Source organism: Electrophorus electricus, chromosome 5 (assembly GCF_041902795.1).
Source record: "Electrophorus electricus isolate QZ-2024a chromosome 5, ASM4190279v1, whole genome shotgun sequence".
NCBI classification, from domain to species: domain Eukaryota; kingdom Metazoa; phylum Chordata; class Actinopteri; order Gymnotiformes; family Gymnotidae; genus Electrophorus; species Electrophorus electricus.
Genome location: NC_137501.1, coordinates 23,825,190 through 23,840,752, shown reverse-complemented (window position 1 = coordinate 23,840,752; position 15,563 = coordinate 23,825,190). Strand labels below are relative to the sequence as shown.

The 15,563-nt window shown below is 40.3% G+C and overlaps 1 protein-coding gene across 10 annotated transcripts in view; it reads left to right on the top strand.

The window, feature by feature from the left end:
* arhgef40 (Rho guanine nucleotide exchange factor (GEF) 40) overlaps nucleotides 1-14,658 on the top strand; it is a 28,890-nt gene extending 14,232 nt beyond the window's left edge. For 4 of the 10 annotated variants that reach the window (XM_081714457.1, XM_081714456.1, XM_027022869.3 and 1 more), the window contains exons 13-27: nucleotides 1,154-1,305; nucleotides 1,524-1,662; nucleotides 1,818-1,937; nucleotides 2,057-2,248; nucleotides 3,889-4,362; nucleotides 4,944-5,317; nucleotides 5,561-5,834; nucleotides 6,394-6,483; nucleotides 8,177-8,383; nucleotides 8,600-8,785; nucleotides 9,185-9,365; nucleotides 10,847-10,957; nucleotides 11,293-11,402; nucleotides 11,762-11,810; nucleotides 11,952-14,658. In XM_081714457.1, the coding sequence (XP_081570583.1) occupies nucleotides 1,154-1,305; nucleotides 1,524-1,662; nucleotides 1,818-1,937; nucleotides 2,057-2,248; nucleotides 3,889-4,362; nucleotides 4,944-5,317; nucleotides 5,561-5,834; nucleotides 6,394-6,483; nucleotides 8,177-8,383; nucleotides 8,600-8,785; nucleotides 9,185-9,365; nucleotides 10,847-10,957; nucleotides 11,293-11,402; nucleotides 11,762-11,788 (2,637 nt within the window). In that variant the 3' untranslated portion in view covers nucleotides 11,789-11,810; nucleotides 11,952-14,658. Of the gene's footprint in view, nucleotides 1-1,153; nucleotides 1,306-1,523; nucleotides 1,663-1,817; nucleotides 1,938-2,056; nucleotides 2,249-3,888; nucleotides 4,363-4,943; nucleotides 5,318-5,560; nucleotides 5,835-6,393; nucleotides 6,484-8,176; nucleotides 8,384-8,599; nucleotides 8,786-9,105; nucleotides 9,366-10,846; nucleotides 10,958-11,292; nucleotides 11,403-11,761; nucleotides 11,811-11,951 lie in introns of those variants that run through there. The other 6 variants (XM_027022872.3, XM_027022871.3, XM_027022870.3 and 3 more) reach the window with 5 other exon arrangements.
* The last annotated feature ends 905 nt before the right edge of the window (nucleotides 14,659-15,563 follow it).

The window sequence follows — 15,563 nt, the reverse complement described above, 5'->3', positions numbered from 1 at the left end:
GATAAGTGCTATAAACAATAATTACTAGAGTTTGTTAGTCAACATCAATGTAATAAACAATACCCTACAATAAGTACAGTTAGTCAACATAGAAGCAGGGTCAGTGGCCATTTAAATTTTCCACAAATAGTCTTCAGTCTGTGTTTCAAGACTGCAAGGGACTCTGCTGTCTGGACAGCAAGCAGAAGTTCATTCCACCATCTAGGAGCCAGGACAGAAAATAGTCTTGATGCTTGTCTTCTATGAGACTTGAAGCATGGTATTTCAAGACAAGCTGTACTTGAGGTTCGAAGTGCTCAAGATACAGATTGGGCTTTGACCATTGACATCATGTATGGAGGGGCTGGTCCATTTTTGGCTTTGTAGGCAAGCATCAAGTTTTTAAATCTGATGCGTGCAGCTACTGGGAGCCAATAAAGGGAGTGCAGCAGTAACATGTGTGAACTTTGGAAGATTGAAGATCAGTCGTGCTACTGCATTCTGGACAAGTTGTAGACGTCTGATGGCTCTTAGAGGAAGACCAGCAAGTAGCGAGTTGCAGTAGTCTAGCTTTGAGATCACAAGAGACTGCACAAGTACCTGGGTAGATTCCTTTGAGAGAAAGGGCCAAATACTTTGCATGTTAAAAAGGAGAAATCTGCAAAACCAAGTTAGATTAGATGAGTTGAGAACAACAACTGGTTTTCCATAGTTATGCCCAGGCTATGGGCAGCTTCAGAGGGTGATACCAGGGAGTTTCCGAAGGAATCTCTGAGGTCATGGTAAGGGTTGGGGGTACCTGGGATGTATAGAAGCTCGGTTTTACTAGGGTTGAGCTTAAAGGACACTTTTCTGAGTAGTGGTAACCATTTGTCAAGTATAGTATAAGTATAAGTATAAGTACAAGTATAAAGGGAAGTGGCATTTGGACAGTAGAAATTAGAAATATAACAATAAAAAGCTGAGCAACCAGGTTTGTTGTAAAATAACAATATTAACAAAAACAGGAGGGTTTACAAGCATTTAGACCCCATAAAATGTGCTAGGCAGACATACCTTTGCCTATAAATCAGTTTCCGCAATTGTGTAACTGTTAGAATATACTTAATAGGGGAGTTTTTAAACTGCAGTTTCTCTGTTTAGCAAAAAATAGCATTTCTCTCTTTACTCCCAGGCTATACCACTCAGTGTTGACAAACACAAGCAGCTGATGACAAATGTTCTGGCTGACCAACGTCTCACAGAGCTACAAAGGAGGGGTGGGGCTTGGCTGGCTGGACTGGCTAGTGGGACATCCGGACTGGCTCAAAGGTCACCAGACTGCAGGTAGCCATAGAAACTAACTAAATAACTGTAAACTGTAAACACAGTTGGATTAATTAGGCGGTTTGATTTTTCCATCCTAATCCATGGTGAATCATTTGTGCGAGCGCAAATAAGCATTCTGTATTTCGAACAAACACTTTGGATATCAGAGTTTTTTCATTTCATTATTTGTAACCTTTCGGTGTCATTTTATATATTTGGGTACTTCATATTTTTAGGGCTGCCTTGGCTGCAACCTCTGACCTTTATGACAGTGTTGATGATGCCCTCCATCGATTGGTGCGTGTTTCTAACCAGAAAGGTCATGACCTTGAATCACTTGGTAGACTGGCAGCACTAGTGGCTAAACTGGATAAGGTAATCAAAATGAGGGAAATAAATATTTGTACTGTTTTTTCATCTTATATCTTATATCATTAATTTTATATGTGTGGGTCGGTGTGCACTTATGTACGCCATTGCAAAACCATTAAACAGACTGCAAATCTCTCCTCCTCTCTCTCCTCCCTCAGTGTGAGCAAGACATAGAGAGTGTGCAGGAGCAGCTGGAGGAATATAAGGATCCTCCTCTCTCCCTCAGCCGCCTTTCACTCAAACAGCAAAAGTTCAAGAGCTTTAGGGAGTCTGCCATGGTGAGTGTGCATCTGTGATTTAGTCTAATATTATGTGTAATTATGTCTAATGAGATTATAGACATTTTGCTGCTGTTAATTTTGTATTCATGTGCACTTACTTGTTTGTGTGGTTGAAGGAACTTCATAGTGAGACTCTAGTGGTGCTGGGAGAAGTTGAGAGCTGGTCCGAGCTTGAATGGGAGGGGCTGGGGGTGGTCCTTAACCGACTCCCTCCAATTAGAGAGAAAGTGAGAGACATGTCACACTGTCTGTCTGACTGCTGGACACAACTGGACAACACTCAGAGACTTCTGTCCACTCTTACGGAGGTATTACATGCTCATACAGTGCCTCCAAGTAGTATTCAACCCCCTGCAGATTTTGCAGGTTTACACATTTAGAGTTAACTTAGCATTGTACTGTGTACTGTAGATGGGCCTGGACATGTGAAATGCACTGCAGCAAAAAAGAATGTTATTTCTTTGTTATTTCTCTGTTTATTTTTTTATTTTTATTTTTTTTTACAATTTTGCAAAGTTCACCAGATGGTCAATTATTATTCAACCCCTCAAACCACCAGAATTCTGTTTGGTTCCCTCAAGTATTAAGAAGTAATTGAAGTATTAAGAACAATGAGCTTCATATGCTTGGATTAATTTTCTGTTTTTTCCCACCTTTTCTGACTATAAAAGCCCCTCCCCAAACAAGTGAACAGCACTCATACATGGTCAAAATGGGAAAGACAAAGGAGCATTCAGAGACAAAATTGTGGAGGGTCACAAGGCTGGCAAGGGGTACAAAACTCTTTCCAAGGAATTGGGCCTACCTGTCTCTACCGTTGAGAGCATAATTTGGAAGTGGAAGGCTTATGGAACAACTGTTAATCTTCCATGGCCTGGACAGCCTTTCAAAGTTTCCTCCCGTGCTGAGGCCAGGCTTGTCCGAACAGTCAAGGCTGACCCAAGGATAACAAGGAGGGCACTCCGGGAAGATCTCATGGTGGTGGGGCCATTGGTTTCAATAATTAAAATAAGTAACATACTCCACCGCGATGGTCTCCATTCCAGGCGAGCCCGTAAGGTTCCTTTACTTTGAAAGCGTCATGTCAAGGCCCATCTAAAGTTTGATCATGATCACTTGGAGGACTCTGAGGCAGACTGGTTCAAGGTTCTCTGGTCTGATGAGGCCAAGATCAAGGTCTTTGGTGCCAACCACATCCGGGGCGTTTGGCGAGAGGATGGCACTACATACGACCCCAAGAATACCATCCCTACAGTCAAGCATGGTGGTGGCAACATCATGCTGTGAGGCTGCTTCTCAGCCAAGGGGCCCGGCCATCTGGTCCACATCCACAGGAAGATGCAGCCTACCTGGAGATTTTGGCCAAAAACCTCCGCTCCTCCATCATGGATCTTAAGACAGGTCGTCATTTCATCTTCCAACAGGAAAACAACCCCAAGCACATGGCCAAGAAAACCAAAGCCTGGTTTAAGAGGGAAAAGATGTTGCTGTGGCCTAGTCAGTCTCCTGACCTTAACCCAATTGAAAACTTGTGGAAGGAGATCAAGATCAAAGTCAACAAAAGATGCTCTAAGAACCTAGACAACTTAGAGAAGATCTGCATGCAGGAGTGAGCCAAGAGACCTGTGCCGGCCTGATCAGGTCTTATAAAAAAACGATTAATAGCTGTAATTGCAAACAAGGGTTATTCCACAAAATATTAAACCTAGGGTTTGAATAATAATTGACCCTAATTTTTATGTTTAAAGTGTATTCTAATTTACTTTTTGTTTGTAATTTTTAGGCAATCAATTTTACTCTTATTCACAGTTTGAAGACTCTAAATTATTTGCAACTTTTTGAATTTGGAAAATCTGCAGGGGGTTGAATACTACTTGGAGGTACTGTATATGACAAGCACCCACTCCTGTGCAAACACGTGCCTTTCTAATGTTTCCTCTTCTTACAGGCCTCCCAGTGGTGTGATGTGGTCTCCTCTTCATCTCCGCTCTCCTCCCCTTCTTCTCCTCTCTCCTCCCTCCCACCCATCCCACCATCCCGTTTCCAGGATGCACGGGCCCTGGCTCTTGAGCTGGGTGGTGGGGCCCTGCTAGACCTCTGGGCTCAGACCCTGGAGCGCTACCAGCGGACGCTTTCCCAATTTAAGAGCCGTGTGCTACAGGGCCAAGAGCCTGGCACAGGGGCACCCAGGACCCCCAGGACCCCCAGCTCGTGGGAGCTGGAGGGAGAGGGGGATGGAGATTGGGGTGGTGGAGGTTCAGGGGACGGAGGGCTACAGTCCTGGGGCTCGCTGGCATCACTCTTTCGGCCACAGAACTGTTCCACGCTAAAGATCGGAGACGACAAGAAAAAGGAGGGCGCAGGCGGGAGTGCTGGTGGAGGAAAATTCCTGCACAACCTGCTCAACCCAAGCAAGAAGAGTGTGAGTTCTACGTGTGTGTGTGTGTTGTTTTCACCTGTAGTTAAGAATGCATCTTACACTAAAATAAGATGCTTTAGGTTGATATATGCATATATCATTTCATTTAATACATTTCTGGGTGATGGGTATGATGGTGTATAAAAGAATACATAAAGCTTTTTGAAGCTTTTTAATAAGTCGACACAAAGTGTTTTTATGTTGATTTGGTGATTTAAAATTAATTTAGTCAGATCAAATAGTAAACACAGGGTACAACACAGACAAGATTATCTAAACAGCACTGGTGATTCCAATTTGATTTAACATCATGATAAAAGTTATGATAAGTAAACTAGAACCTACAGCACAAACTCCAGTCCTAGAAAGCCATAATCCAGTAGTTAAACTACTAAATCTGACAATAAACTTTGATTAAGTAGTAAAGTTTGATTAGTTGAATCAGATGTGTATAAGACAGGAGCACACCAAACTTCTGGATTCTCATCCTTGAAACCAGAAATGACACCCCTGACCCACTGTGTAAGTACCGGTTTCTTACGAATATTGTTGAAATAACATCTTCCCTTTCCCCCCTGTTGTAGCCCACTGATCTCCCTCCTAAACCCCCTCGCAAGCGACATCCCAGCTTCGACCTCCAGGCCCTACTGGCACCACGGCGCACCGCCGTGGCAGCACCCAAACCAGCGGAGCCTTTGCCAGTCCCTGTGAGCAACTCTTCCCCGCTGCCCTGGCTGGGAAGGAAGGCTCTGACTGAGTCAGCACTTGCTGCAGGGACAGCAGCGGCCGTGCCGGGATGGAGGGACAGCGCAGGAGGCAAATGTGGCGTTTTAATCCGGGGGGTGGAGGTCAGCAGCAAAGAGGTGGCAGATCACACTGGGCTCTCCAGGCAGCACGTGCTGCTTGGCCGGACCGACCGGGATGCACCGGGGGAGAGGCCCGGAACTACTGCACAGAGGTAAGTGGTGTGAAAGTGGGTACGGTCAGAGTATGGAGACTTATGGAGACTTAAAATCTCTTAAACTCTAGCATTTATTGTTTTAGTTATTAGGGCTTATTATTCAATTGCTATTATGAAGTGAAGTGTTAGGCTTAAAACTAAAATGAAATGTATGTAAATACAAGATTGAAGAATGAGTACTTATAGTATAAAGGGCTATAGGTGAACCTAGGAGGGAAACTGGAACTAACAGATCTACAGTTTATCTCCCTCTGTCTCTTTCAGCAAGTTGTACCTGCAGTGGTGCAGGCTGGTGAGCTCTGAGAGAGAGTATGTAGCATTACTGAAGGGTGTAGAAGAAACCTATATCCCTCTACTGGACAGCCCAGAAGCACCAACCTCTTTACGAGGAAAAGCCGACTCCCTCTTCTCAAACTGGAGCAGTCTCACTGCCTTCCACTCACAGTTACTCCTACCCACCATAGAGGGTGCTCTCTCTCAGACGCTGCATCAGACCAACTGCTTCAGTAAATACGTAAGTTTTTTTTGTTTGTTTTTGTACTTGGGCATTCTGGGTATGAATTGTTGAGAACATGAGTATCAACATGCAGCCAGTTGTTAGAGCAAGCACAGAGGATGTACCAGCCTGACAGATAAGAATGTCCTAATACTTCATATTATTACAGTTTATTATTACAGTCATAATATAGTTAAGGATATCTGAATTAAGACATTGTAACATTCATAAAGTTAAGTCATATAATTAGTGAACTTGCTAGTAAAAGTAAGGATCATTACATGAGTTGATTAATGAGGATGTGTACTATTTGACGTTATGAGGTAAGAGTTGAGAACTATGAATGGTACATTGTTACATATTACATATCGTTACAGTCTATCAGTCTTTTAAAATTGAAATAAATATATTTTATTCCCTCTCTTTCTCTGTCCGTCTCACACACACACACACACACACACACACACACACACACACAATAAATCAATCAATCAATCAATCAATCAATCAATCAATCAATCAATCAATCAATCACTCACTCACTCACTCACTCACTTGGACACGCACTAAATCTCAGAGAGAGCAGTTCATGCAATATTCCCACTACATCCGGATGAAGCCAGAGCTGGACTCCCCGCTGGTCAGTCAAGCTGCCGACATCTTCAAGGTGAGCTCCATAACTCTCCAAATATTGAAAGAAGCCAAATTCAACTCTCATGTCATGGAAAACGCAGCTGCAAGGAGTTAAACTGCCACCACATGTCCTGTAATATGACTAATGAAGTGGATGGCCACTGTGGATTCTTGGCTGCCTATGGATTCTACTGCTGTGGCAATACCTGTTGTGTCCACAAGGTGGCAAAAGAAAAATGTTGAGCGCATAGAGATACAAGGTAGAAGAGGTATTTTTATCCATCATCAATTGTGTTTTTGCAAATTAGTGAGATGATGTCCACCATTTACCATCAATTTATTCAAATTTATATGATGTGAGGTGCAAATGAAAATGCTCAAAAAGCCTCTTGCATTGAATTAGTGCTTAGGCAATGCATCACATCAGTAACAGTCCAGTGGCCTCTATTAGAAAGCACTGAATATCACAAATAAATGTGACTGCATAAATGCAGTCATGTAAATGCACTAAGACATAATTCATTTTAAATGACAGATATACAAACAATACCATCTAATAAAACCATTTAGATTCACAGTTAGAGACTATGTTGCATGTCCTGTCATGTACATTTTGGGTTAGCCAACTACTCCAGCTCTTTATCAGTGCTTAGTTTCCAAACAAAGGATTGTTGTCGGCTGCATATTTTTGAGTGGCAGTCAACTGTCATCAGTTACACTGATGCTTATTAAAACTCCAAAGCTCTAACTCCGCTGTGCTAAATACACTACTAGTGCCACACTCACTGCTATGTTGACATATATATACCATGACAGTGTCACTGTATAATATTAAGAATAATAATATAATATCTGGTCAACTGTATATTATAAGCGAATATTGACCTTAGTGAATACTGAGATAAATTAGATAGTTGACAGATGACAGATTATTAAAATTTATAACATTTAGATATTTATAAAATTCAAATAAAATGAAAATAAAATGCACCTAATAAAATATTTCCTAAGATTACTTAATAGCACATCCAATCAATGTAGGTAGGTATTTATAATAAAGGGTGGAATAATAAGAAACATTTCATCTGCACTATTCAGTTGTTCATTATTAATGCAATATTGGCCTTTGCAATACTGACACAAGGCTGCAATATGCAAATAAGGCTTCTAACCAATCGCAGAATTTACCTACAGTTTTTTTTTTCCTGACCTGTCTCATAGGTTCCAGAGTGTTTTCAGTTGCTGTTTTAAATCATGGCACATGTTCCAGTGAATGTAATATAATGTTGATCAAAATAATGCAGACCTTAGCTATTACACTTTAAGGGTTTTGCAGGCTATTGCAATTACAATGTATTGCAATATAATTGCATTATAATATTTTTGTCCATACCCCACAGCCATATTAGTGATCAACCACACCAGTGTATGCTTTTGAACCATTTACACCTGATGAAAAAGAACCCTGCATTCTTATTGCTTGCCCAGTATTCCATTAAAACATGCAGGCTCACATTAGGATGAAGATGCATCCACTAGTTTACAATTCTGCCAGGACTTCAATGTCATTTTATATATACACAAGTGTGAATTTGGATATACTGTTGAGATCTTTTTAACTTTTAGCAGCACTTTCAAATTTCTGCTTTGATTTCCTCCTTGTGGAATTCTTCACAATTGTTAGTCCTTCTTTCTCTCTCTCTCTCTCTCTCTCTGCCCCTCTCTAGGCAAAGCAGTCCTGCTCTCCTGCTCTGTCTGCTGTGACCTTTCCTCAGTGTCTGGTAGCTCCTACTCAGAGGCTGCAGCACTATTGCGAGATCCTTGAGGAACTGGGAGGGCTATACCCCACCCCTGACTCCGCCCTCTCTATTCTCAGATACGCCCAGCGCTATGGAGAGGCCCTGCGGGCCAGCGACCTCATCATGGGCTGTCCGGTGAGAAAACAAATACACATGGTGGATAAGTGATTATAGGCGTGTATGATTTAGAGTGGGTGTTGGAACACTGATAGGCTAACAAATAAACTGCCCCCCGGTGGTCAGTAAAACGAATGTCATATTTAGTTCTCTGCCATATTACAGTTTTATGAGTAAGTATGTTTGCGAAGGCTAAAAACACTGAAGTCCAGTGTGTGAATTTGTGTATCTCAGGTACCTGTGGCAGAACGGGGGGAGTTGGTACGACAGGGTGAGCTGTGTGTCTGTGTGTGCGCCGGCGGCCGCAGAAAAAAGACGGGCATGAGAAGTGTGTTCCTCTACCAGCATTACGTCATTTTCACCAAACACAAAACTCCTAGTCCTGGACGCAGTGCATACAGTTTCAAACACTGCATAAAGGTGCATCTCACTCATTCACACAGTATGCATGTACACATTTGCAATATATATGGATGTATTACACAAAAAGAAACACATTCATAATGTTACAAATACTCTTTGCAGGTGTTTTCTATTGAGCTATTATTAAAGTACCTAAATATTGCTCTTTTGCACCTGAATCAAACTTGATTTAATTATCAATTATTTTGTCAATTATTTAGTTTTTCAAATAAAATTTACTTTCTGAAAATGTTTTTGCTCTTTGGGCCAACCAAAATGCTCTCACAATTCTCATACTGAATTCATGTTTTCATGTTCTCTTTATTGCCCTCATAAAGAAAGTAAAACAAAGTACATACAAAACCCACATGAACACAAATTGCCACATTCAAACTCATCCTCTCTGGCATACTTCAGACAGGAGAGATGGGTCTGACCCAAAATGTGGGCAAGGAGGGCCTCAGGTTTGAGGTGTGGGTGAGACAGGCATCTCGCACCAAAGACTGTCTCACTCTCCAGACCTCCACTTCGGAGGAGAGAGAAGCTTGGACCCATGACATTGCCCAGCTCCTGTGGACACACGCCATTCATAACACAGGTAAGGTTCAGCGCTCTAACATTTTACACCTCATCTTAACTACTGAAGGAATTAATGTGTGTAAAGACCTTTCATTCTTGACCATCTTTAACAACCAAAATATCTTTGTAACACTGAGTGTAAATTTGCGTGTGTGAGCATGTGTGTGTGTGCGCGGCTGTGTGCGTGTGTTGTGTGTTAGTCACTTAGTAAAGTGCAACGTTTTCTGTTTTACTGTTACAGAAAACATTAATAGAGTTAATAATTATATTAATAATTTGAAAAACCAACAACTCTACAAATTTGATCACTTTGCTGCCCTTGCAACGAAAAACCATTTATCAGCCTTTTCCCCTTTTTGTTTAACTGGGCATTTTAGTTTTTGATTTTGTACATCCTTTACATTAAAATTGTATTCAATTGCTAAATATGCTTTATTTACACTTACTTTACTTCATTCATGTGGGCATTTAAAAATAAAACTTACAGTAATGCTTTATTTATTTATTTTATTTTGTAGAATGCAGAAGAACGGTATATGGACATGTATAGTTTCTCTTTGCAAGGGCTCAGTTAATTGAGTGCATATTCCTTTAATTAAGATGTGCTTAAATAATGATAGCTTTCCATTATTGACCTAGTTAAATATGTGTAATTAAGAGAGAAATAAAAAGAGTTTAATTACAGTAACATTAGTAGGTATGTTGCTGTTGTGTTGAGACTGATGGGGGTGGATGGATGGATGTTTTGCCTATACTGGTAAAAAAGTGAAGTACCTGTATAGCATCCCTTTAGTCAGAATTATAAAGCCTTGCATTAACTAACTGCTGGAGAAGTGCTTCTTGTGATGGGTTTTGTACCTCGCAAGCACATTCTCAAGTGAAACGTAAAAGTCTTAATTCTTCAAGATCCCTGTGTAAAAGTGGCTACCTAGCAATGTCTTCATATTTTTTACTGTAATTTAAAGAGGTGTAGTGAAAATATCCACAGGTTAGATTTCGCACGATTAAGTCATAAGGATCTTTCTTTCTTTTTTTCTCAAGCCAGTCCATAGCCAAATGCCCGTCATGTCGTTTCTCCTTACCACATGATCTGCTGCCCACGCAACATCATTCACCAGTAGAATGAGCAGCAAGCGCTGTCAATGTGACAGGCACTCTTGCTTGGCCGGGAAATCACTGTGTAGTTTACAGAAGAACTCTACTTTCCTGTCCCAGTTCTAGTCTTGTTGGCTTCTGGCCAAAAATGGCACTGGCAATGCTAGGAAACAATCTCAAGTTCAGAAACAGAAAACCGCTCTGCGCTGTAGCTGCAGTGCCTTGTGGATACAAGCTACAACGTGACTATAAGCTTTAAGTACACTGACGTAAGAAGTAGTGCTGGTTACGGGTAACAGTTAGGAGACCTGTTGTCCATGTAGAATGGGTGAGTCCAGAGGTACGTACATGATGAACTGCTGCTGTTTATTTTGAGTATCTTTGTGCCTGTGTTTGTGTCTGAAGAGTTGTGTCTGAAGGAGTCTCTGTGTATGGGAGTGTCCAGCAAGCTTCTACTGGATGTGACAGGAGCTCACATATCTGACCTGGACTCAAGCTTCAGTCTTAATGACAGAGGTAAATTACACACACTCACTTGTGTGTCTGTGCACATACTACGCACACACACACACACACACACACACACACACACAAAAAACAACAACAACAAACAAACAAGTGCACTTTCCAAAAAATGCATGCACACATTTATATTAGTGTACTCACAAGGACATGACTACACATTTAATATTATACTTTATTGTTAGTTCTAGTGCTGTGTGATGTACACATTGTCCACTTTTACTGTCTATTGATATTGCCACATGCTTTTTTAGGAATTTAGAAAAGCATTATCCATACATATATGACAAGATTTTTCTCACTAAAATGAAAACAATTCTCTCTCTCAGTTCAGAGTAGCTGTTCAGATTCCTCCTCACTGGGCAGCCAGAAAGAAGGAGGTTCTCCTGCCACTGCACGAGACCCAAAGAAAAACTCAGTTCAAACCAGTTCCACAACGGTAACAGTTACAAAACATACTCAATGGTCCCTGCAACCAACAAATACACTCACCTAACATCACACATGAACTTTTACATATTGATTAAAAGAAAAAATAAGAACTTTGTAACCTGTAACAGACACAAATGCCCTTAAATTATAGTATTTAACAAGTATAGGAACATTAATGCTAAGTGTATAAGGACTACAGAGCTTCGCAGTTTTATGGATAAACAAGGCTGCATGAGTTTTAAAGCAAATGAAGCAATACTTGTCTAGCCCTTTGACAACTCTCTGTCTATGTGGCTCTCTCATAGACACAAAATTTGTTTACATGACTTCTTTTGTTTATTTATTATTTGTTTTGTATTTGCTCAGAACTCATTGCTATCCACCTCCATCTGAACTTCTCATCTCAACCTTAAACGTTAGTCCTTTCCCTCATAAACCTTATCAGTCATTTGTTTTACCTTCAAGCGCTACCTTAACTATTTATAGCATTTAAAAACACAACTAGGCCTTTTGTAAAATTATTGAACCCTTTTCTCTTTTTCCTCCCTTTGAATAGAAATGAAAGCATTCAATGGATATTCACTTGACTGAGAAAACTGGACAAACTCTGCACCAAAAGAGACTGGAAGATGACTCTATACAGCACGATAAATTATATCAAGGTTTGGAATCTGTGGCACATTCCACAGAGTATGCCATTTCGGCTTTGCCTGTTCCAGTTGCTCTCTGAGGGTAACTGATTTCTAGACTGTGTAGCATGATTCTCATTTTTGCACACTGCTGGCTTCAGTGCATTGGCTACTTAAAGTTGTGTCTGCTCCAGGAATTACTCTCATAGGTCTGAAGTGGTCCAAAGCAAAACTTTAAACAAGGCTTTCAATTGTTTTTGCTCTACTACCCCCCCCCCCCCCCCCTCCACCGAAATAACCCAAATAACCCAAATAACTGCATTTTTGCTTTGCCATTTTTAATCAAAGCATTATAGAAATTATGATACCTATTGTTATCTACTTGTCCTCTGGTTATTTTGCTGTTATCTGTTTTCAGTCTATTTTCAGACCAGCTGTTGAGTCTGTTCTTTGAATATTTTTTTCACACACAATGAGCCAACTCAAAAATGATGGCAATCCCAGATCAAAGTCTCCTGTTATGAAAAGAAAACATAAAGCTCTTAATGCTGATGCATTGCAACTTACCATTCTAATGTAATGTTCTGCACAAAACTGGTAGCTATTCACCATCACATCAAAAATCATCTTTAAGAAAGACATTTTTAACCTGCAGTTAAGCTATTTGAGTTATGACCTTTTTCAGTTACAGATATCCACTTCTTCATAAAAGAAAAGAAATGGTGCTTTTGAGTAATGTAATGCAGTGATATTTCAGGGAAATAATGACCAAGCTGTGGCTGTGTAAACATATCAGGAGATACGTGATGAAGGCTTGTGGTGCTAGCTTCCTAGGAAGGAATTCCTGAATTCCTATGGCTTAAGCTTATGACATTTTTTCCATTACCTAAAATAGCCCATGTTAAACACAAATAAAGAGTGTTTCGTCTGAGTTTGAGATGGGCTACCTAAAGATACAAGCAGCATAATTAGCATGTGTGGACAGGACTAATTGGTAAGTGAGTAAACTATATAAAACAAATGAGTGCAAAAAAACAGTAAATGCTTCTTAGGCATAAGAATGTTTTGGAAATGTGTATGTGTGATATGTGTGGGGGGTTTTTTTGTTTGTTTTTGTGTGTGTGTGTGTGTGTGTGTGTGTGTTTACGTTGTTTATGTGTGTGTGTGTGTGTGAGTTAAATTTACAACTCTGCTGACTTTGACCTTAGCCTATATTATTCTCATCAAGCAAAATATATGAAAGCCAATTTCATATGAATATTTTTATTAAATATTTTCATCTTTCATAATCTATTACTGGTATTTAAGTAGAAGCAGTAATAATATTTATATGGCTATGTCCAAAGGCTTTTGTCAAATGAAGAAATTTGCCTACATTAACCTAAATAAATTCATAAAGTTTCAAAGTTGTGCAGTTGAGGATTTGTCCAGTAGGTAAAAAGTCTCCCTTTTTCCAAAAAAGCCATTAAGGCTAAGAAATTATTACTTACTAATAGTGAAGCTGTATATATTTTCAGGGACACATTTTGGCTTAACATAAATTTTCTTTTCAAAAGACAAAAAAATGTTGGACAACATTTATATGTTGCACTAAACATGAGCTGTTTGAATGCTGACACTTAAAACTGTCATGTTAGACTTTTCATCCAACATTTTGCCTGGAGTTTCTTGGAGTTGAAACTGAGTAAACTCAAGAGTTGAGCAAATTTCTCCTCATGGCTCTGATAGTGTCAACATGTGTCTCTCTATCTGCCTTTTTCTCACTGTATGAAAAGAAGATTTTGCCTTCTCTCTGTCTGTGAGTTGCATTAGAATCCAGCTGGCTTTGATCGCTATGGTAGCTCCACCAGCCAAATCCAAAGATGGTTTGCATAAGACGAAATGCTCAGACATTATGCTTTGTACTTTGTGTTATGTAATTGGTGAGCCCTGCCATCCTATATTCTATTATATTCCATTAGACCATATGCAGCCTTGATCTAGCCTAGCCCAAGATTCCAGTACTCTCGTAAAGAGTTCAAATTCAGCTTTGTTATAGCATTAACTATGACTCTGCTAATCCAGTTTGGAACAATCAACCCATCTCCTCCTTTGACAGATATAATTTTTTACAGTCTTGACAGACATTAAGCCAAAAGCCATATTAATATCTTGCAATGTACAGGACAAATGGCAAAAATATAAGTAATTATATAATATGATTTGTATTGTTCTATGTAAAGTGTGTGTGTGAGAGAGAGAGAATAATGTGCATACTAGCAACATTAGGAATGTTGCTAAGTCTCTAAACCCACAACAAACTCAGTCCAAACATACTTTCCACAGTGATAAATATGTTCAGTTCAGTGTTTTTACAGCAGCTCTCTTCCTAACTATAAATACCTTGGCATGATCCATACTTTTCATTGTAAATAGAAGCACTTACCAAAGAAACAATGTGCCTTTCTAAGCTTTCATAAGCATTCATGCTTTTTTTCATACATATTTATGTTTACATATTTTTTCTTAATATAAAAACCTTATTAGTATTAATGATTGAATAGATGCATGCTATGTTGTACTGCATTAACTTTGTACTGATCATTGTGTTTGTATTTTTTTTCTTGTAAGAATTAAAACTGGACAGCAATGACAGGACTGTTTGTTGCAGCCATTTTAGTGAGGGGGCTAATGACATCTAGCACATATTGCTGCACTAAAGCACCAGGCATTATGGGATACACACTTGACAACATTACTGACACACTGAAAATGGCAGCGGCTCAGTGACCAATGGAGGGGGATCAGATATTTGAAGGAGGGAGAGGGTGGGAGGGAGGCAGAGAATGGGAAAAGAGGATACATGGAGCACAGTGAGAAGCAGCAAGGGGTAGCGAGGGAGACAGTGTTGGCGGAGAGAGAGATAGAGACAGGGCACAGGGAGCAGAAGACAGCAGATAGGATGATGGGTAATGACAGAGTGAGAGGGCTCAGACAGAGGGGCACAGAGAGGGTAGAAGGAGAACAAGAGTGAAAGAATGAGAGACAACTGAGGAGGGGGTGTGCAGGGTGAAAAAGGGGGATGCAGCAAAGTGGGAAAGGGAGAGAGAAAGAAAGATAAAAGGGGGCATGTTCGAGAGCAGGAGCTTTTTTTTTTTTTTTTTTTTTTTTTTTTTTTTTTTGTCTGCCTGTAAAGCCAAAGAGCACGTGAGCAAGCAAAAGTGGGAGAGAAGGGAACCAAAAGGGGAAAAAAGGGGGTGTAGAGCAAAGGTTATAGAGAAAGAGAGGTGAGAGCTATAAGAGAGATGTACAGAGATGAAGAAAGCAAGAAAAAGTGTGAGAGACAAAGCGCGAGAGACAGTACGAAAGACAGACGGGATGGACAGAGAGGGTTGAAGACAGAGAACACAGAAGAGGAATAGAGCGAGTGAGGGGCGTAGAGGGGGTATGTTGACAAAGCAGAGAGACTCGGGAGAACAAAGGGAAACGTGGAGAGAATGAGCCGGGTGAAACATCAAAGGGATTTTTCGGCCCCGTTACCGGGACAACAGACATTTGCA